Source organism: Heptranchias perlo, chromosome 9 (assembly GCF_035084215.1).
Source record: "Heptranchias perlo isolate sHepPer1 chromosome 9, sHepPer1.hap1, whole genome shotgun sequence".
Taxonomy (NCBI): Eukaryota; Metazoa; Chordata; class Chondrichthyes; order Hexanchiformes; family Hexanchidae; genus Heptranchias; species Heptranchias perlo.
The window spans coordinates 12,627,229-12,648,820 of record NC_090333.1 but is presented as its reverse complement, the minus strand read 5'-3'; the positions used below and the strand labels follow the sequence as shown (position 1 = coordinate 12,648,820).

The window sequence follows — 21,592 nt, the reverse complement described above, 5'->3', positions numbered from 1 at the left end:
TTTCTGCTGGTGGGGGAGTCTCGGACAAGGGGACATAACCTTGAAATCAGAGCGAGGCCATTAGGAGGGAAGTTAGGAAACATTTCTTGACGCAACGGGTGGTAGAAATGTGAAACTCTCTCCCATAAAAAGCAGATGCTAGCTCAATTAATAATTTTAAATGTGAGATCGATAGATTTTTGCTATCCAAGAGTATTAAGGGATATGGAGCCAAGGCAGGCGAATGGAGTTAGGATACAGACAGCCGTGATATCACTGAATGGTGGAACAGGCTCGAGGGGCTGAATGACCTATTCCTGCTCCTATGTTGGCTGCTACTGCGCTTAAATAGAAACCCTAACCAAGAGCTGCAAGATACATTAATAACTCAAATCCTTGCCTATAACTCACACAAAACTTCATCAGATAAGCCCCACCCACGTCCACAGACCGTATCTAGGAATTCCAGTTTAAACCAAAAGCCATCAATACAACACCTGGAAAGGTAGACCCATCATTGGAAGCCGGGATCCCTTCCACACTTAGCCCTGCAAGTCCATGCTTTAATGGGCAGAGTGGTTCCAGCTAGTCAAGCAGCAGGAATCTTTACCAGTACTCTGTGCGGATTTAGCTGGTTAAATTCCAGTAGTACCTGACGCATCCTTAGGGATCCCCAAGTCCTGACCCTTGCCAACCTGGGTCTAAGTTATTTGGATTTAGTTAAGTCAGATGTATCCCTGTGAGGAAGAGCGTGTACTTCATATCAAATGAACGGAAATTCTACATATGTGAATTTCTCTTGTAGTTTGGTTTGGAGATTCTCAAGTTATGGCGATTGGTTTCCCATGTTTCAGATTCTTTTTTGACCCAAAAAGTCCCCCACAAATTTGCAAACTAGCTTTTATGAAATTAAAAGCTGGAAGAAAGACACCAGAACATACAACTTCTGATCATAAAAAAAACTTTTACAAATAAAATTCCCCACTGACTATTCCGCAGCATGGAATTCTGTGTCACGGAGAGTATTGTCATAACTAGTTAACCATCCCTGGTATCATCTTGGTGGCTCCACACACTCTGCCTCAACTTCTCCCCCCGACAAGGTATTCCATGTTCCATAAGTCCTCTCCGTAACAAAATTTCTCCTCACTTTCAATGACAATTTAAATTGATGACCTCTCGTCACTGACTTACCAAACAGAGGAACTCTATCAAAACTCTTAAAAACCTTTATTAAAATCTCCTTTCAACCTTTTCTGCTCCAGTGGAAATAGCCCCTGTATCTCAAGTTTCTCCTCATAACTATAGTTTCCCATCCCTTGCATCATCTTGGTAACTGTACATTCTCTGTGGCTATAATATCCTTTCAACAAAGCAGCACTCAAAATTGCACAGTACTCCAGCTGTGGTTTAAGCAATGTTGTGTGTAAATGTATTACTTTTTTTTACTCTTATACTCTGTGCCTTTATTTATAAACCCCAAATTGCAATTGGCTTTTGTTACGGCTTTATCTGCCCACACTTGCACTTTCAGGACATTAGATATTTAAACCCCCAAGTCTCTGTGCTTACACACCCCTCAGTATTTTTCCGTTGAGGGTATACTGCCACTCCTGTTTTTTTGCCTTCCAAAGTGCATTACCTTATGCTTATCCACATTAAATTGCATCTACCTGCCCATTCCACTAACCAGCATGTCTTCCTGAAATCTTTTACAGTCCTCCTTGCTGTTTGCTAAACTTCTCGTCAGCAAATTGAGCAACAATTGGTTTAAAAAGTTCATTAAAAATTTCTGCTCTAAAACAAAGGCTCAAATTTGGCAAACAAAATAAACAACAAACAGTAGAAACCAGAAACCCTAGTCATCTCTCTCACTTTTCATCATGTATCCTTTAGTTATTAGTGGTAGGGTTAAACAGCTTTAAATGAAAGATTAAGAACTGCTTTGTATAAACAGGAGAATATTAGCAAATCCACACAATGTAGACAAGTACACCCCCGGTTACCTGGCAACCTGCTTTGTATCTGCACTTTGACTGTCCCATGACTGTCTACCATTTGATCAGCACCTGTTGAAGTGTCCATGTCTTTATCCAAATCATCTCCCGAGTTGGGCCTATAAAGCTTATGTAGCAAACTCCTCTCTCGCTGCCAGCCTTTAGCTGATGCATGATTCTTCACTTCCTCATGCACCAGCAGCTCTGCCTCCGAGCGTTCTTCTGTCAACATCTTCGAGTTGGTCTCGGCGTCAACCTTGTCACTGCCAGCACATGAATCACAAGACTGAAATTCATTATCGGACAGGTTTTCTTCTTCCATGCGCTCTTCCATGGATACACATAGGGAATCTTCGATCTGTTCCATGACTTGTTCCTTCAACTCCTCGTGAAGTTGATCCATCAAACAGCGCAGGAACTCTTGGGCATCCTAGGAAAGCGACATAACAGCATCTCAACTTTGCTAACTTTTGGCAAGTCAGAACCATTGTTTAAATCTACAGAATACCAACTAGTAACGGTTATTCAATATTCTAACACAGAAGTTGCTTGTTCTATATATTTCAATTACAGTCAATTTAAAATTTTAACCTTTAATGGAATCAAACATTTTTTTTTCATCACATTTATTTTATGGCTGTTGATGTTAGAAGTTTTTATACATCATTACAAAACTGCTGCACCCAATCAAGCTCAATAACAATCCTAAGATCATGGTCAGCGACACAAAGCTAAATGCCACAGATAGTTTAACATAGGAACGTAAGAACAGGAGTAGGCCGTTCAGCCCTTTGAGCCAGCTCCACCATTCAATTAGATCATGGCTGATCTGTACCTCAACTCCATTTACCAGCCTTTGATCCATATCCCTTGATACCCTGACCTAACAAAAATCTAATCGATCTCAGTCTTGAAAGCTCCAATTGACCCAGTATCTATAGCGTTTGGGGAAAGGGAGTGCTAGATTTCTACTACACTTTGTGTGAAGAATTGCTTCCTGATTTCACTCCTGAACGGTATAACTCTAATATTGTTGGGCCCGATGTTACCAGGTATCGTGGGTAACGCGCCTGGCGAAATCAGTCAGCTCCGCGCGCAATCGTAGCATAATTGGAACCACTTACCTGCTCCTCCGGGTTCCCCACTGCTGATCTGCGCGTTGGGCGGGCTGCGCATGCGCAGTAAGATCTGTCAGCTGGAGGAGCTCTGTTTAAAGGGGCAGTCCTCCACTGACAGATGCTGCAACAAACAGAAAAAAAATCACAGCATGGAGCAGCCCAGGGGGAAGGCTGCTCCCAGTTTAATGATGCCTCACTCCAGGTATCAATACATGGGGTGAGGAGGAGGGGGAGGACAGAGATCTTCCCCCCCCGGCGGGCGGGAGGAAGCAGCCTGCCTCTGCCACCAGGAAGGCCTAGCTCGAGGTGGCAGAGGAGGTCACCAGCACCACCAACATATCACGCACCTGCATACAGTGCAGGAGGCGCTCCAATGACCTCAGTAGGTCAGCCAAAGTGAGTACACTTACTCATTCCCCGACACTCTGTCTGCCACATCACCGCCCCCACCCCACATCTCCTTCTGCACTGCCAATACTACTCTGTCACATCACCCCTCACACCCACTCAAACCTCATCCTCATCTTACCTGCACTTACTCACCTCGCCAGTACTCATCCCGCCACTACCACTCAACCCAATCCTCATACAAGCTCATGGCTCTATCTCATACTCACCCTCTCGTGCATCTCTTTCACGGCCAGCCTCACTCAACCTGCCACTACCTGTGCTGCAGCCACAGGGCATGCATCACATATGTGCAGTAGGCAGCGTAAGGCAAACGTGTCGTGAGCATGAAGGGGATGCACAAGGGTGTTTGAGGGTTTGTCATGGTTGTTACTTATATTGAATTTCTGACCAACTCACATTACATATTATATTGGCACCACTACTGCCATGTCTTCGCGAATCTTGTCTGGTCTGTGCAATAATGCCCTTTCCTGAGGATCACTATGAAGACCCACAACTGATGCCACCCATTGTGTCACTGCAGAGTGGGTGTAGGTATATTTGCAGGGCTCTTTTGTGCAGACAGCGGAGAGACGTCGGTGATGTCCCCGGTTGCACCCTGGAAGGATGCGGAGGAGAGGTTGTTGAGGGCAGTGGTGACTTTGACAGCGACAGGTAAGAAGATGGTGCTCGGGCCAGCCAGGAGCAGCTTGGCATGAAGGAGGCTGCAGATGTCCACGACTACATGTCGAGTGACTCTGAGCCTCCGTGAGCACTGCTGCTCAGAGAGGTCCAGGAAGCTGAGCCTCGGTCTGTGGACCCTGTGGCGAGGGTAATGCCCTCTGCGACACATCTCTCTCTGCGGTAGCCCTCCCTCCTCCTGTACAGGTGGACGTGTCACAGCACTCTGTTGTGGAGCTCCACGTGTCAGAGGTGGACGGCGTGGATGGCGAGGCTGGCGATGCTGTTCGCCCTCCGAGGAGGTCATGACTGCAGCTATGGCGGCCCCCATCCGGAAGATGTACATCTGAGGGGGTCTGCAAGGTAGGTTCATGTCTCTGGACCCCAGGGTAAGTGTGCAAGTTGGTGACTTTGATTGTCAGGAGGAGGGTGGTGGAGGCCAAACTTTGTCCCAAGTGACAGAGTGGCCTCCTGCAATGAGTGAGGGTCTCCCCCACGGCCTGTCAAATGGACCTTTGCAGCTGCCACAGGCTGACAGCTGCAACACGTCCATTTGAACTGGGAGTGTTTCCCCCAGTGTGGAAAACAGTCCCAGTTTGCTCTAAAATCCCACCCCTCCTCACATAATCCCTTAATCAGGTCAGTTAATGACCTGGACAAGCCAAATAAATAGGTTCAAGTAGCATCCCGCTGGCTTTAATTGCCTGCGGGATTGCCACCAGCGGAGGCTGCGCGCGCACGCTGGCGCGTCAGTGGGGAACCCGGAAGTGCGCGGGTTCGAGGCGGGCTCCGGTCCCGCTCCGGGATTTCCCAATTTTCGGGACCCCCCCGGTCAGGAACGCACCCGATAGTGGGTGCTAAAATGCTGCCCATTGTATCCCCTCATTCGATTCCCCACCAGAATTAGTTTGTATTTACATTATTGAATCCTTTTAACATTTTAAACACCTGCATCGGACAACCCCTCAATCTTCTCTACTCAAAGGAATACAAGCCAAGTTTATTCGCCGTGTCCTCATAATTTAACCCTCTAAGCCCTGGTATAATTCTGGTGAATCTGCGCAGCATCACTTCCAAGGCCAATATATCCTTCCTGAAGTGCAGTGCCTAAAACTGAACGCAGTACTCCAGATGGGGTCTGACCAAGGCTCTATACAACTGAAGCATAACTTCCTGCCCTTTGTAATCTAGCCCCCTTGAGTAGCATACTCAATTGCAATGCACAATGACACCTCAAGCCCCATCAGCTGTATTAAAAAGGCCACTGCAGCATAAGGCTGCCTGTACCTCCATTTGGTGTCAACATGGAGTGAAACTACAGACATAGCAGCAGGTGCACAGTGCTGCTGTGCTCACTACACTTGATGTAGCTACGGAGCCTGAGCTGTTTACCACTGGTATTTAAAACAGCGAGAAAGATTTCTGCACTAAAGGAATACACGACCACTTGTGAAATGGCAAAATAATGACCAAGACCAAGGTGCTGCAGCATCTCGTGACTAGCACTGAAGTAATAGCTATACAGGTGCAGCTCTAATGCTGGATGGCTCCGCTCATGTTCATCCACGTCACATGAAACCCATAGCTTACAGCTGAGAATAGGAAGAGAGAAACACGTGCATTTATATGGTGCCTTTGAGGACGTCACAAAGCGCCTTACAGACAATGAAGTACCTTTGAACTGCAGTCACTGTTGTAATGTCAGAATCGCGGCAGCCAATTTGCATGCAAAAACCAATGATATAAATGACCAGATAATCTGTTTTAGTGATACTGGTTGAGGGATAAACATTGGCTAGGCCACCGGGAAGAACTCCCCTGCTTTTCTTCAAAATAGTGCCACGAGATCTTTTACGTCCACCTGAGAGAGCAGACGGGACCTCATCTGAAAGATGGCACCTCAGACAGTGCAGCACTCTCTCAGTACTGCATTGGAGTGTCTGCTGAAGTCTTGTGCTCAAGTATCATAGTTGGTACAGCAAAGGAGGCCATTCGGCCCATCGTGCCTGTGCCGGCTTGTTGAAAGAGCTATCCATTTAGTCCCATTCCCCTGCTCTTTCTCCATAGCCCTGTATTTTTTTCCCTTCAAGTATTTATCCAATTCCCTTGTGAAAGTTTCTATTCATGTCTCTGGAGTGAGGCTCAAACCCATGATCTTCTGACTCAGATTAGAGTGCTACCACTGAGCCACAGCTGACACTGAAAGGATATTAAGGAGGCACAGGAAAAATTTCCAGGATAACCTGAGTCAAAGACTTAAGGAACATCACATTCATCCTAAAGTCTGGCATCACACACTTTAGAGCCAACAGTGTTAACAGAAGAAAAGTCACTGCTGCAAAACTGGCCAACAACAGGTAGTAAATGGAAAATGACAACGAGCCCATCATTGTGAATTGGTCTGGGAGCCACTCCTGCAAACACTGCCAGCTTTGACTCATCCTTATACTCATCTGTTGTGGCCATTGTTGTTTATAAATGATTTGTAAAGACAGGGGCACTATAATTAGCCTCAGCGCTCCTATCACTTGCTGGAAAATATACATGCACACTTATCTGTGAAGCCTGCCCCCCTCCCCCCTCCCCGCCCCTGCCAAGGTTAAACAAACTGCCAACAATCACCATCTAGTCTCACACAAGAACAGGCACTTGGGCAAGGTACCGGAGGGTGCCTACGCACTGGTCCCCCCCCGAGAAAGAGTCGAGAACGGCAGGAAGGGAGTGGGGAGGGAAGAAAATTGGCAGAAAAAGGAAGTGGGAGAGGAGAAAGCTGCAAAGCTCCACAGTTGAGATGTAACTGAAATCACAACACTGGAAGAGGAATAAATTTGTGCATCAACAGTTCCAAAAATGATTAATTTTTTGCGACAGTTTGTGCAGGAGCATTACAGCAACGTGTACAAAAATCAAGCTTTACTTAAGGTAACAAAAGCAAAATTCCAGTTCTGATGAAAAGCCATCGACCTGAAACATTAACTCTGTTTCTCTCTCCATAGATGCTGCCTGACTTACTGAGTTTTTCCAGCATTTTGTGTTTTTTGATTTACTTAATGTACTCTCCCTTCAGGTACTGTTGGCATGGTCTCTCCTTGACCCTTAGTAGGCATAAATGAAATGTTTTATTGAAAATAATTTACCTAACATACCAGTATATAGAAAGGTAGCCCTTAATCTCTGCTCCCAGCGTGGAACTCCACTAGAAAGGAATACGGGTCGGAGATGGAACTGTAATACTATAGGGCCTGTTCTGTTATCTGGTGCCCTGTCTGGTGAAACTCCCCGCCAGGAGCCCGGCCTCATTAAAATTATGCCGACGGTATCTGGTGATGTCCCTCCCAACCCCATCAAGTTCCTCCCCTCCCTTTCTGGAGTCAGTGGCTCCTTGCTATGGTTACAGTTCATTGGATACCAGCTGCCCACCTGAACCTTGCCCAAGCGGCCACTGTTCCCGTGTGAACTCGGACAGCTAGCGCTGGCAGACTATTTGACCGTGGAGCATCACAGGAGAGGCTCATCCGTCCACGCTCTCCAATAGAGGCCCACAGGTAGTGACTAGAAACAGGAACCCTGGCCGATTTTAACTTGACCTAATCCAGGCGCACTGATGTAACACCCTAGTTGCACCTGAATAAGACCAGCTAACTCAGTACCGACATGAAACTGAAGCTGAGATCTTCCTTCCTGGTCGCCATGACTCAGTTACACACTATGTTTACCCACCAACGGTGACTGATCTTTTTTTTCCTCTTTCCAATAGGTTAAATATATTTTGGGGGTTGTAATTGAATATTTTCAAATTCTTATTCAACAGCCGCAAAAAAGTTTAAAGTGAAAAAAATGCCAGTGATAAAACTCTCACCTGTTGAGAATACCCCCGAAACATTGGATTCACAGTTTTAATTCCCTGGAACAGACTTGTAGGCACAACGTAGCTGGGGCTGGAGAAACAATCATAGCAAATCATAAGGAAGGATTATAAGACTGTAAATAGGAGCAGGAGTAGGCCACACAGCCCCTCGAGCCTGCTCCACCATTCAATAAGATCGTGGCTGATCTTCGACCTCAACTCCACTTTCCCGCCCAATCCTCATATCCCTTGATTCCCCTAGAGTCCAAAAATCTATTGATCTCAGCCTTGAATATACTCAATGAGCATCCATAGCCCTCTGGGGTAGAGAACATTGGTTAGTTTATATGTACAGATCCCACCGCTTTGTATCTGCACTTTGACTGTCCCATGACTGTCTACCATTTGGGCGCTTTCAAGCGAACACGATTTGCCCGTTATAGGGCCGGAATGACGTGGTGGCCCAATAGAACAAGAATGCTCTCATCGCTCAACAGCAGCTTCAGCTCCCTGAGCCGCTATCTAAACCAACCTCCTTACTGCCGGACCCTAGACCTGACCAAGGACCGAAGCTCTGCAGCACCAGCCTCACCCTGGCCACGGTCATCAGGAAACTGGAGGAGCAGGGAGCAGAACCAGTCAGTCATTCAGAAACAAGCCATCAGCAGGTAGAGCAGCTCAGCAAGACCCAGAGAGGAGGGAAAAACACTCCTTCATCCAACAACTATTTAAACGACCCAAACGCCTAATGAGGGCACTAAATTTCAGCTGCTGGGATTATTGTGCATGAAGTGTTATTCTTGTTAAATATAAATATATTTTAAAAAGCATGCATCAGTTTTCCATGTGTACTTCACTCATACAATGTCACAGGGATGGTTCTGGAAAGTGATCCATTTAGGTGTCTGTGAACCCTGGTCATTAACAGGGTGCGAACTAGTGAGTAAGTGCAGCTGTTTCTGCCCAAAATAAACAGATCACTCAAGACGCTATAACCAGCAACACTGAGATTGAAGTTAATGCAAACGGTTAATAGTTGTCACTTTTTGGGCCGATATAAGTGACTGCCCGTTTTAAATGTGGACATTTTAAATGGTAGGGAATGTTTTTATAAATTTTGTCTACTACATCTGCAGCCAAAGAAAGTACCTGTATTAACATAGCTCTCCCAACACTTATTGGAGTGATCTCCTCCAGCCGTACCGCCCAGCCCACAGCCTCTAAATTACTGTTCATTCCCACTCCCTCGCTCCATTGTTGGAGGCCATTTTGGACCTTTCTCCCAAATCCACATCTACCTTATTACCTCGCTCCCCTCCTTCAAAAGACTCAACAAATAAAACGTCCTCCTCCGACCATTCCTTTTCCAATCTGCCCGTCACCCTCCTCTCCCCATTGTAAGGTGCTCCAAGATGATCTACTATCTCCGGGGTGTAATATAAAATGCGGGTACTACAATAACTGTTGTGTAGCTTACCAATTCTTGTGCCATATCTCTGCGATCAGCTTCTGGTAGCTTTTTGACAGAGCCGGCTTCTTGTCTGTCTGCACCAAGCCTCCACATTCAAGGAAGAACAAAGTCAAGGGGGGGCTGATGGGGGGGAAAAAGAAAGATGACATTGTTTAGAAACTTTCACCACCAGTAACGCCCCAGTTTGCATCTAACTCAACAGCACCTCCCAGCCCCACAACCTCCACCACTGAGAAGGACAAGAGCAGCACTATCACGGCAACACCATCACCTCCGATTTCCCCTCCAAGTCGCACACCATCCAGGGGTCAAAAATCGCTGGACTTCCCTAATGTCATTGTGGGAACACCATCACCACAAGGACTCCAGTGGTTCAAGGAGAAGGCCCACCACCATCTTCTCAGGGCAACAAGAGTTGAGCAATAAATACTGCCATCACCCATATCCCAAGAGCAAATAAAAAAATCTTAAACTAGAAAATTGATAGAAGCAAGATTTGGGCAATTACTTTCCCTCAAAGGAACCTCACAATTAACAGTTTGGAGCACTAAGAAACATAAAATAATTAAAGTTTTACATATAAAGGATTGAGGGGGATGACGAACTGCAGTATCGACAAATCTTGTTACCCCCTCCCCCATTTTCCCCTGAAGGTGATGACTCCTTGCGCAGTTCCACAGTCAATGGTTACCCTCATATAACTCATCCAAGAGGTCATTCTTCAGGGGTGAACAGGGACAGCAGGTAGTTCGACTGCTGGGAAAAAAAAAATCACAGCCGAGTCTGACCCTGCTCTCACCAGACGTACACGCATGTACCTTCTGGGCAGGGATCGGTGGATACTAGGAGTGGGGACCCTGGTTGACTTTCTTCTTCCTAAGCCAGGGGAAGAGAGCCTAAATGCAGCATCTCTTTTTGTAGCTTCAATTGAAATCAGCTTGCTCAGCACAGACTGGGGATTGAAGCTATGAACACAGCTATGTTTTTATAACTCATTGACCATAACCAGTTGAGGGGAGCAGCGAGGGCTGTACAAAAACAAAATGAGGAAAAAGTAAAAAGTAAACTGAACGTCACCAAGAAGAAACGTTGAACTAAATTCTCAACAACAGGCTGCATTCTGTTAATGTTCACTTTGGGAAAAGAACCGGGCATGAAATTTATTAGCGGTGCTTAGAGAAAACTTGTTGGAAGCTAGTCTTACCAGTTAGAAAGAGCTTGAAGAGCAGCATTCAAATAACAAGTGTTTCCGATGTTTTTCAATCCAGTAAGACCTGCAAAAACACCACAAGTAAGTTCGAAATCCGTATCTTTTGAAATGCAACTTGCTTTTGCATGAACAGAATGTTACTTATTGACGATTACACCCAGTTTCACTGTAACCTTCCACTCTACTTTTTTTAAAAACTGATTTCACTCTCCCAATCAAGGGTCTTTTCACACGTACATAGGAGGAAACTTAAAGCAGCACAAAAACAGCAACTTTGAACGTCAGACCTCTTGTCTTCATATCATCGTATTCAGCTTCTGCGTCTAGATCATTTCCCACTATAGTAATAGGAGCCTTTGGTGGCTGGTCACCAGGAGAGGAGTCCTGGAATACAAACCCACAGAAGGGCATAAGCAAAGTCGAGGACAACAGTATGTCGGATACTCCTAAAGTCTGGTCTACTGCAGACATTTATTACTGTGAACTCTTCAGCTATCTGATCATTAGTTTATACTAATGACATTTGATCCAACTGTCTTGATTTATTTTACACCTCAGCATTGTGATTTTACTTTGCAGATGCCAAGAAGTTGTAGTGCAAATCTGGAGTTAGGGCCCAACTTGACTCCTGGTACTAGAATCCTTCCTCTGCTTCGTTCTGGAGTCCGATTGTGCCTTAATTCCTGAATTACACTATAACTTTAGCATTGCAGCAAAGACACATTGCTTCACGCAGATGTATAAATAGAACCTTAAATATTCAGGATTATCTTATCCAAGCTGTTTAGTATTTTATTTATCTATTAATGAGGTCCACCCTTTATCTTGCTTTTGGCAGATTAAGGTAACTTTTAACTTTTCCTCACACTTGCTCTTCTTGGCACTCTCTCTCTAGCACTCGTGCATCCCTTCTGTAGTGAGGTGACCAGTAGTCCAAGTATAGCCTGACACACTGTACTGCCACAGCGTAGACTTGTATTCCAATGTTCTGGTTATATATCCCAACACCCATCTGACATTTCTAATTGCCTCACCAGTTACAAAATCATTTAAAAAAAAACCTAATGACTGATGTGAATACAAAGACAGGACAGTACTAAAAACATTTAAACAGGTAAAACAGGTGAATGCACCTACTGTAATATTTAACAGGAAGTGTACCTGGAGTGAATGCATCTGTTGTAATATTTAACAGGAATCGTACCTGGAGTGAATGCACCTACTGTAATATTTAACAGGAATCGTACCTGGAGTGAATGCACCTGCTGTAATATTGAACAGGAATAGTACCTGGCGTTCGTGCCCCTGCGGGGATCTCCCACGTTGTGTTATCGACGGAGGTCCAAGCTTCCGCTCCAAAAACACTTCTTTCCCACATGCGTAACACCAGACTCTTAAGGTGGTAAGGTTTACAGTGAGGTTGTGCCTGGTCTCCTAGAAAAGCATGAGCGGCATGTTTGAGAATGTCACATTTAATACGGAAGAAAAATCAGATTCTATAAACATAGAAACATAGAAAATAGGAGCAAGAGTGGGCCATTCGGCCCTTCGGGCCTGCTCTGCCATTCAAAATGATCATGGCTGATTGTCTAACTCAGTACCCTGTTCCCGCTTTTTCCCCATATCCCTTTAGCATTAAGAAATATATCTATCTCCTTCTTGAATATATTTAATGACTTGGCCTCCACTGCCTTCTGTGGTAGAGAATTCCACAGGTTCACCACCCTCCGAGTGAAGAGCTGCAATTAAATGCTGTTTCTTAAGATGTCTCACCAAGCAAAATCAATAACAATGAATGAGTGTGGCCAAATATCAGCGTTCATAGGAGCCCTCTGCACAACAAATCTATACATACAAAAAAGGAGTTCTCCCTTCCCTAGTTAATGTTTGAAACCACTCCCATCCACTGCTCCCGCGGGGGCCTCTCCTAACCTTCATTTCCCACAGCAGTAGTAACACTGCTCCCCCACTAGATGGCACAAGTTTTCCAGAAACAGATTGCCAACACCTTGCGTTACTTGTCCATACACAAGCTTTCGGAGGCTTCCTCCTTCGTCAGGTGAACGATGTGAAAACGACGAAGGAGGAAGCCTCCAAAAGCTTGTGAATTTAAAATAAAATTGCTGGACTATAACTTGGTGTTGTAAAATTGTTTACAATTGTCAACCCCAGTCCATCACCGGCATCTCCACATCTTGTCCATACACAAACAAGTTCAGAAACACAGGCTCCACAAACATGCTGTATAGAAGTGAATGGAACTGTCGACAAGCGTCACGGAAAGAGGAGATATGCACGGACACATTACCCAATTAAAGCTAGCTGAACGTGCACAGGAGCACCACCTATACAGCGCCCTCTAACTTGGGAGCCATTATAGTCGCCGCGTCATTGACTTATACAGAGCCAGATAAATATGGTCACTGGAGGACTTAACATGCTCCAGGAGGAATCCATTATTTAACAAAATGCCTCAAAAGAGCTGCATTCAAAAAGTTTTGATCAGATGGCTCCTACCTCCTCACGGTGTGCCTAGTTTATGCAAAAGAGGAAGGTGCAAATAGCAAGTACTCGTTACCATAAAACAGCAACACTATGGGCAAAGGGGAGCAAGAAGTCTTGGTCGACAGCCTCACAGAGAGAAAAAAAAAACTAGTTCAAATGCCTGGAATGGACAGTGACCAGTGCATGGGCTGTGCAACTCAACGGTGAAGGTGAAAGTGTCCTTTAGAAAGGCCAACTGCACCCAACACGAAAAAAGAATCAACCTAGTCCCCTCATCTGAAGATTATTGAGTGACGATCCCTCTGGAAAATGTGAGAGATAAAATGACAAGTAAGGTCAGGGTCAGACTCAGTTCTAGTTTCTGTCCCCTCTTGCACCAGTCAAAAAGCCTGCCAGCACCATCTTGTATAATATTCAAATATATTTAATGGGAATACTGGCAGAAACATGGAAAGCAACAGTCCCAAAACAAATCCCAGCTAATAATTGAACCCATGGCATTATTTCGAAGAACAGCAGGGGAGCGCCCCCTGGTGTCCTGGCCAATAATTATCCCTCAACCAAAATCTCAAACAGATTATCTGGTCGTTATCTCATTGCTGTTTGTGGGGCCTTGCTGTGCACAAATTGGTTGCTGCATTTCCGAACAATGACTACATTTCAAAAGGTACCTCATTGGCTGTAAAGCGCTTTATGACATCCCGAGGTCATGAAAGGCGCTATATAAAGTTCTTTCTTTCTTTCTGCAGCGTCCCTGATTATTGCAAACACCGTGCAAGTAATGTTCAGTGGCAACAAGATCGAGACTCACGGTGAAAAATTAGCAGAGGTGAATAAACATTTTCCTTCTCAGTAAGTCCTTTAGCTTCCCCCAATAGCCAAGTAAGTGCAATAAAGACCAGAAATATCCCAAGTTTGATCTGCGATCTATACAGAGTTAGCCGATATTGCTCGGAAGGTAAAAATAAAAAGTTAGCCTGGGTTCCTGATCCTGACTGTTGACCAGTGACACCTTTTAGAAGTGATTTGCACAGACATCCGGCGAGGAGAGAATCGGGCCCGTGTTGTGATGGCCGACCATGGCCAAATAGCTAATCAACACCCAGCCAAAGAATGGCCATTTGGGCAAAATAATGGAAGGCCACTGGTGCTTGTGGAAACTTGTAGAGACAGGGTGGACAAAGGGCAAGCAGGGATTCGTAAACAAGGATTTTGAAACCCATGCGTTGGGCGATGGGGAACAGTGGAGATCAGAGGGAACAGTGGCTGCAGGGTGCTAACTCCCAGTCAGCACTTCAACTACTTAAAATTAAAAACAATCTTTGTTTTTAAAGTCAACAATTAAAGGATGCTAAAACAAATCAATTCTCTTCAATAAAGTAATTTTAAAAGGGGTATTGAAGAGATTCTAATGATTAGCGAGTTTAATACACCACAGAATGTTACCATGATGCAAGTGCAGCATCTCCCATAAGTTTATTAAGGAGTCTTTACAAAAGATGGCGTAAAACCACATTTAAAAAAAATACTGTCAATTCATAACTTTGAAACGTGTTATAGAAGTTTGTAAATGCCTTCCAAAAGCTGACGATTAATTTAATTTTTGCTTCATAAAAGCAAAACCCATGCCTACCTGGGAATGAATGGTGCTGTGATCCGAGTGGGATTCTCCGCATCCAACGTAGGAACAGCCATTCTGTTAGCGAAGGAAAGAAGAACAGAAATGAGAAAGTGAAGAGCTTTCAATGCCACCAGGAATGTATCTCAGCCATAGATTGTACATCACCTTACCTCCAAACACGCCCAGAGGTTTGGCCCTCCAACTTTACAGTCTTGACAAGTACCCTACCCAGAAAGAGAGAGAATATAGTTATCACTTCAGAAAGAAAAGAAAAGAAAATCCAGTCCCTCGTGCTGAAGTTTGATCAGAGCTTCCATTTACATTGGAGGTAAGGGTTGGGGGGGGTGGGGGCAATTATGCCATAGGGACTTCCAGAATCACAAATTCCTGATTCAACTCATCTCCTACTCTTTTCAACCTCAGTGGCGTCCTGCATTGTGGGTCTTGGCCCAGCACTTTGCTTTCTCAAATTTTATAATTACCCCCCTGAAAATTGCTATGAAGGTATATCAAGCAGTACAGGGACGTTCTCGAGCTCCATGCCATGGACTTGCATGATGCCTGTTTTAAGAACATTGATTACCACACAGCAAATTCATGGTCTTAGCTGTCCCAAGAACAGGGAGGAAGGGAAAAGTGCATGGAAGGTCACCTCAGGACTTCCTAAACCATCTCTTGCCAGACATGAATTGCTAAATCCCAGATCTCCTTTCCGTTAGCTTAAAGCTCAATTAATATTGAAACATGCTGAATTCTGGTGTCAACCATGGCTCAGTTGGTAGCACTCTTGCCTCTGAGTCAGAGCACAACATCAAGGCTGACACTCCAATGCACTACTGAGAGAGTGCTGCATAGCCAGAGGTGCCATCTTTCAGATGAGACGTTATACCGAGGCCCCGTCTGCCCTCTCAGGTGAACGTAAAAGATCTAAAAGATTGCACCATTTGAAGAAAAATAGGGGAATTCGCCTTGGTGCCCTGGCCAATATTTATCTCTCAACCAACACTATTAAAACAGGTTATCTAGTCATTATCACATTGTTGTTTGTGGGGCCTTGCTGTGCACAAATTGGCTGGAGCGTTTCCGACGTTACAACAGTGACTACACTTCATTAACTAAAACACTATGGGACATCCATAGGTCATGAAAGGCGCTATATAAATGCAAGTTCTTTCTTTGAATTATCTTACTTCAACAGAAGTGCTTGAAAGAGGAAGTCACAATGAGCCTTCAGTGTACAAGGAAACCCTTTCACCTCAGATTGAATTTTAACTGTTTCAAATCACCTAAAAAATTACTGTAGAATACTATCCTAATTTATTTTTGCATTAGATTCTCATTTACACTAAATAAATTCAGGAAGCTGCTCTGACGTTTTTGCAACATTAAAGGCATTATGTAAATGCAAGTCATTGTTTGTTGTCGATGGCTCAGTGCATTCTTCCTGTGAGTAGTTGGGGCGGTGGCAGTAGTCCACATTACTGCCGAGCGCTGCTCAGTGAATCCTCACAGTGTGAGGACGTCAGGCGTGGCAAGGAGCAGACTCTGCTACAGAGCCCCTCCCTCACTGTGGAACAGCCCATCGCCATCCACGCAAAGTATTGGAAGAGGACTTGAGCAGCCCACGAGGCAGCAAGGGGCCCCACTTCTTCAAAAAGGGAGCAGGAATCATTGGCGAAGGAAAAATAAATTTGCGGGTCGGGGCGGTGGGGGGGAAATAGAAATTTGCTCTTTAAATTAACAACTTGCGCTGAAGGTGCAACTTACATGAGACTTCTCGATCAGTTCGTCTTTTGTTACTTCGCCCACTGATTCCAAATGTATGCAGTCACCACTGAGATGAGACATCTTCACAGCAACACCTTCCTGCAGCCTCGGAATTCAGTGCTACCTACACAACAGTGAAAATAACTGCAGTTAAGCAGACTGTGCTATTTTGAGAAGGATACAGCTACTTACTGCAAAACAGCAGCAACGATTTCAACAAAACAGGTTACCTTAAGGCTGAAGTAATTGTGCTCCACTCGCTGCAACCCCCCTAGCAGCGAGACACTACCTCCTGGAGTTTATAAAAAGATCAAAAAAGGATGCTCCACAAATGATCCTGCACTGTACAGGATATTGCACCAACTTTTAGCCAATAAGCATGGTCACTGGGTTTACTTATTTAAAAAAACACATTTAACCCAATACAGTATGAGATACCCTTACATATACCGTCTAACCTTAGCCTCAATATGAAGCTGGTTTTCAGACGTTCTTACTCTGCTTTTCTCCAGAACCACGTCACGCCATGTCTCTGGATTTACACGACAACTTTGGCATCAGAGCGACGCAGAAACCAACCAACACTAAAACAGTAGTGTAAACGTACCTCTGAATCATCCCAAATTGCTCTCGCTACTACCAACGCATATTGCTACAAGGAGCAAACAAGGGTCTGCAAGTCACGTGTTTTGGGGATACCGAAGTCAGTGGAGCTTACTAAGGCCTGGAATGATGGGTGTATGGTCCTGGAGCAGGTGAGGAACCAAGCAGCAGTGTGCTGGATAAATTGTAGTTTATGAAGGGGAGAGACCAGCAAAGGGAGAGTTGGAGAAATCCAGCCTTGAAGTAATAAAAGCATAAAACAGTCAGAAACCAAGGTTTAGGGAGGGAATTCCAGAGATCATAAGGTCAGAAATGGGGATGTTTGCTGATGATTGCACAGTGTTCAGTTCCATTCGCAACCCCTCAGAAAATGCAGCAGGCCGTGCCCGCATGCAGCAAGACCGGGTCAACATCCAGGCTTGGGCTCATAAGTGGCAAGTAACATTCGTGCCAGACAAGTGCCAGGCAATGACTATCTCCAACAAGAGTCTAACCACCTCCCCATGACATTCAATGGCATTACCATCGCCGAATCCCCCACCATCAACATCCTGGGGGTCACCATTGACCAGAAACTTAACTGGACCAGCCACATAAATATTGTGGCAACAAGAGCAGGTCAGAGGCTGGGTATTCTGTGGCGAGTGACTCACCTCCCGACTCCCCAAAGCCTTTCCACCATCTACAAGGCATAAGTCAGGAGTGTGATGGAATACTCTCCACTTGCCTGGATGAGTGCAGCTCCAACAACACTCAAGAAGCTCGACACCATCCAAGACAGAGCAGCCCGCTTGATTGGCACCCCATCCACCACCCTAAACATTCACTCCCTTCGCCACCGGCGCACCGTGGCTGCAGTGTGTACTATCTACAGGATGCACTGCAGCAACTTGCCAAGGCTTCTTCCACAACACCTCCCAAACCCGCGATCTCAACCAGCTAGAAGGACATGGGCAGCAGGCACATAGGAACAACACCACCTGCACGTTCCTCTCCAAGTCACACGCCATCCCGACTTGGAAATATATCGCCGTTCCTTCATCGTCACTGGGTCAAAATCCTGGAATTCCCTACCTAACAGCACTGTGGGAGAACCTTCACCACAAAGACTGCAGCGGTTCAAGAAAGCAGCTCACCACCACCTTCTCAAGGGTAATTAAGGATGGGCAATAAATGCTGGCCTTGCCAGCGACGCCCACATCCCACGAACGAATAAAAAAAAATTAGGGTCCAGACAGCTGAAGGCAAGGCCGCCAATGGTGGAGCAATGAAAATCGGGGACGCTCAATAGGCCAGAATTGAAAGATCTCCGAGATCTCGGAGGGTTGTAGGGCTGGAGGAGGTTACAGAGGTGGGGCTGGGAGAGGCCATGGAGGGATTTGAACATGAAAATGAGAATTTTAAAATCGAGGCGTTGCTGGACCGTTAGCCAATGTAGGCCAGCGAGCACAGGGGTGATGGGAGAACAGGACTTGGTGCGAGTTAGGATACAGGCAGCAGAGTTTTGGATGAGCTCAAGTTTACGGAGGGTGGAAGGTAGGAGGCCGGCTGGGGAGAATTGAAACAGTCAAGTCTACTGGGTTTACTTCAATTTTGATAGTAAGTTTTGAGAAGGTAAATAGGGAAAAACCATCTCCACTGGTCAGAGAGTCAGTAACTCGAGGACATAAATTAACACCAAAGAACTAAGGGAGGTTAAAAGAGTTTTTAATGCAGAGGCTGTTAGGACATAGAATCTTATAGCACAGAAGGAAGCTATTCAGCCCATTGTGCCTGCTCTTTGAAAGAGTTAACCAATTAGTCCCCCTCCCCTGCTCTTTCCCCATGGCCTTGCAATTTTTTCAGCTTCAAGTATTTATCCAATTCCCTATTGAATCTGCCAACACCACCCTTTCAGGCAGTGTATTTCAGATCATAACTCGCATCGTTAAAACATTTCTCCTCATCTCGCCTCTGGCTCTTTTGCCAATTACCTTAAAAATTTCTACATGAAATGCCCTACCAGAAATAATGGTGAGAACAGAATCTATAACAGCATTTAAAAGAGAAGTGGATAAATATTTTAAAAAGAAAATGTAAAAAAGATATGGGGAAAGGGCTGCGGAATGAGAGTAAGTGGATAGTTCTTTCAGAGAGCTAGAATAGGTGAGATTTGCTGAATGACCTCCCCCTCATTGCTGTAAAATTCTATGACTCTCTAATCAGACAATCGCTGCACAGAAATAGATACGGGTAAATAAAAACTAGCTAACAGAATGGCAGAGTCAAATTGCAGAATGGAAAGCCATCTGAAAAGAACAAACATAAATCCAAAGGAAACATCACGCAGTCTCCACATCTGGTTCAGTTAGTCGCACTCTTGCCTCTCAGTCAGAAGGTTGAGAGCTTGAGCCCTACACCAGGACTGGAGCGTGTCCCCTAGTCTGGCACTCCAGAACCGTACTGAAGGAGTGCAGCATTGCCAGAATCATAGAATCAAAGAAATTTACGGCTCTGAAGGAGGCCATTCTGCCCAAAAAAGTTATCCAGCCAAATCCCACTTTCCAGCCCTTGGTCTGTAGCCTTGTAGGTTATGGCACTTCAAGTGCTTAACCAAGTACTTTACAAATGCAATGAGGGTTTCTGCCTCTACCACCCTTTGGGTGAAAAAAATTCTCCTCAGCTACCCTCTAATCCTTCTACCAATTTCTTTAAATCTATGCCCCTGGTTGTTGACCTCTCTACTAAAGGAAATAGGTCCTTCAATCCACTCTATCTAGGCCCTCATAATTTTATATACCTCAATTAAATCTCCCCTCAGCCTCCTCTGTTACAAGGAAAACAAACCTCAGCCTTTCCAATCTTTCCTCATAGCTAAAATTCTCCAGTCCTGGCAACATCCTCGTAAATCTCCTCTGTACCCTCTCTATTGCAATCACATCTTTCCGGTAATGCGGTGACCAGAACTGTACGCAGTATTCTAGCTGTGGCCTAACTAGTGTTTTATACAGTTCTAGCATAACCTCCCTGCTCTTATATTCTATGCCTCGGCTAATAAAGGAAAGTATCCTATATGCCTTCTTAACCACCTTAATTACCTGCCCTGCTACCTTCAAGGATCTGTGGACATGCACTCCAAGGTCCCTTTGTTCCTCTACACCTCTCAGTATCCTCCCATTTATTGTGTACTCCCTTGCCTTGTTTGCCCTCCCCAAATGCATTACCTCACACTTCTCTGGATTGAATTCCATTTGCCACTTTTCTGCCCACCTGACCAGTCCACTGATACCTTCCTGCAGTCTACAGCTTTCCTCCTCACTATCAACTACATGGCCAATTTTTGTATCATCTGTCAACTTCTTAATCATGCCCCCAACATTTAAGTCTAAATCATTGATATATACCACAAAAAGCAAGGGACCTAGTACTGAGCCCTGCGGAATCCCACTGGAAACAGCCATCCAGTCACAAAAACACTTGTCGACCATTACCCTTTGCTTCATGCCACTGAGCCAATTTTGGATCCAACTTGCCAATTTTCCTTGGATCCTATGGGCTTTTACTTTCCAAACCAGTCTGCCATGTGGGACCTTGTCAAAAGCCTTGCTAAAATCCATGTAGAATACATCAAACGCGTTACCCTCATTGAATTTTTTGAGGAGGTTACAAGGAGGGTCAATCAAGTTAGTCAGGCAAGACCTTCCCTTAACAAATCCATGCTGACTGTCCTTGATTAATCCGTGCCTTTCTAAATGATGATTAATACTGTCCCTCAGAATTGTTTCCAATAATTTGCCCACCACCGAGGTTGGGCTGACCGGCCTGTAATTACCTGGTCTATTCCTTTCTCCCATTTTAAACAATGGTACAATGTTAGTAATCCTCCGGCACCACACCTGTAGCCAGGGAGGTTTGGAAAATGATGGTCAGCACCTCCGCTATTCCCTCCCTTGCTTCTCAACAGCCTGGGATAAATTTCATCCAGGCTTGGCGATTTATGTACTTTCAAAGATGCTAATCCCCTTAATACTTCCTCTCTTAATATGTTTAATCCATCCAATATTTCACTCCTCCTCCTTAACTACAATGTCTGCATCGACCCCTCTTTTGTGAAGACAGATGCAAAGTATTTTTTTTTTTTTAAGAACCATACCCACGTCTCCGCCTACCCACAGGTTATCTTTTTGGTCTCTATAGGCCCTATTCTTTCCTTCGTTATCCTCTTGCTCTTTATATATTTATAAAACATCTTTGAGTTTTCCTTGCCAATATTTTTTCATGCTCTCTCTTAGCTTTCCTAATTTCCTTTTTAATTTCACCCCTGCACTTTCTATACTCCTCTAGGCTTTCTGCAGAATTGAGCTCTCGGTATCTGACATGAGCTTCGCTTTTTTGCCTTATCTTACCCTGTATGCTCCTTGACA

At 44.9% G+C, this 21,592-nt stretch overlaps 1 protein-coding gene across 2 annotated transcripts in view; it reads right to left on the bottom strand.

The window, feature by feature from the left end:
• usp33 (ubiquitin specific peptidase 33) overlaps window positions 1–21,592 on the bottom strand; it is a 70,686-nt gene that overhangs the window by 37,076 nt on the left and 12,018 nt on the right. The window contains exons 2-10 of one of the 2 annotated variants that reach the window (XM_067989859.1): window positions 16,587–16,710; window positions 14,990–15,043; window positions 14,832–14,894; window positions 11,984–12,127; window positions 10,981–11,077; window positions 10,688–10,757; window positions 9,490–9,603; window positions 8,025–8,103; window positions 1,986–2,406 (exon numbers count right to left, since the gene is read on the bottom strand). In XM_067989859.1, the coding sequence (XP_067845960.1) occupies window positions 1,986–2,406; window positions 8,025–8,103; window positions 9,490–9,603; window positions 10,688–10,757; window positions 10,981–11,077; window positions 11,984–12,127; window positions 14,832–14,894; window positions 14,990–15,043; window positions 16,587–16,667 (1,123 nt within the window). In that variant the 5' untranslated portion in view covers window positions 16,668–16,710. The remainder of the gene's footprint in view (window positions 1–1,985; window positions 2,407–8,024; window positions 8,104–9,489; window positions 9,604–10,687; window positions 10,758–10,980; window positions 11,078–11,983; window positions 12,128–14,831; window positions 14,895–14,989; window positions 15,044–16,586; window positions 16,711–21,592) is intronic. The other variant, XM_067989860.1, reaches the window with a different exon arrangement.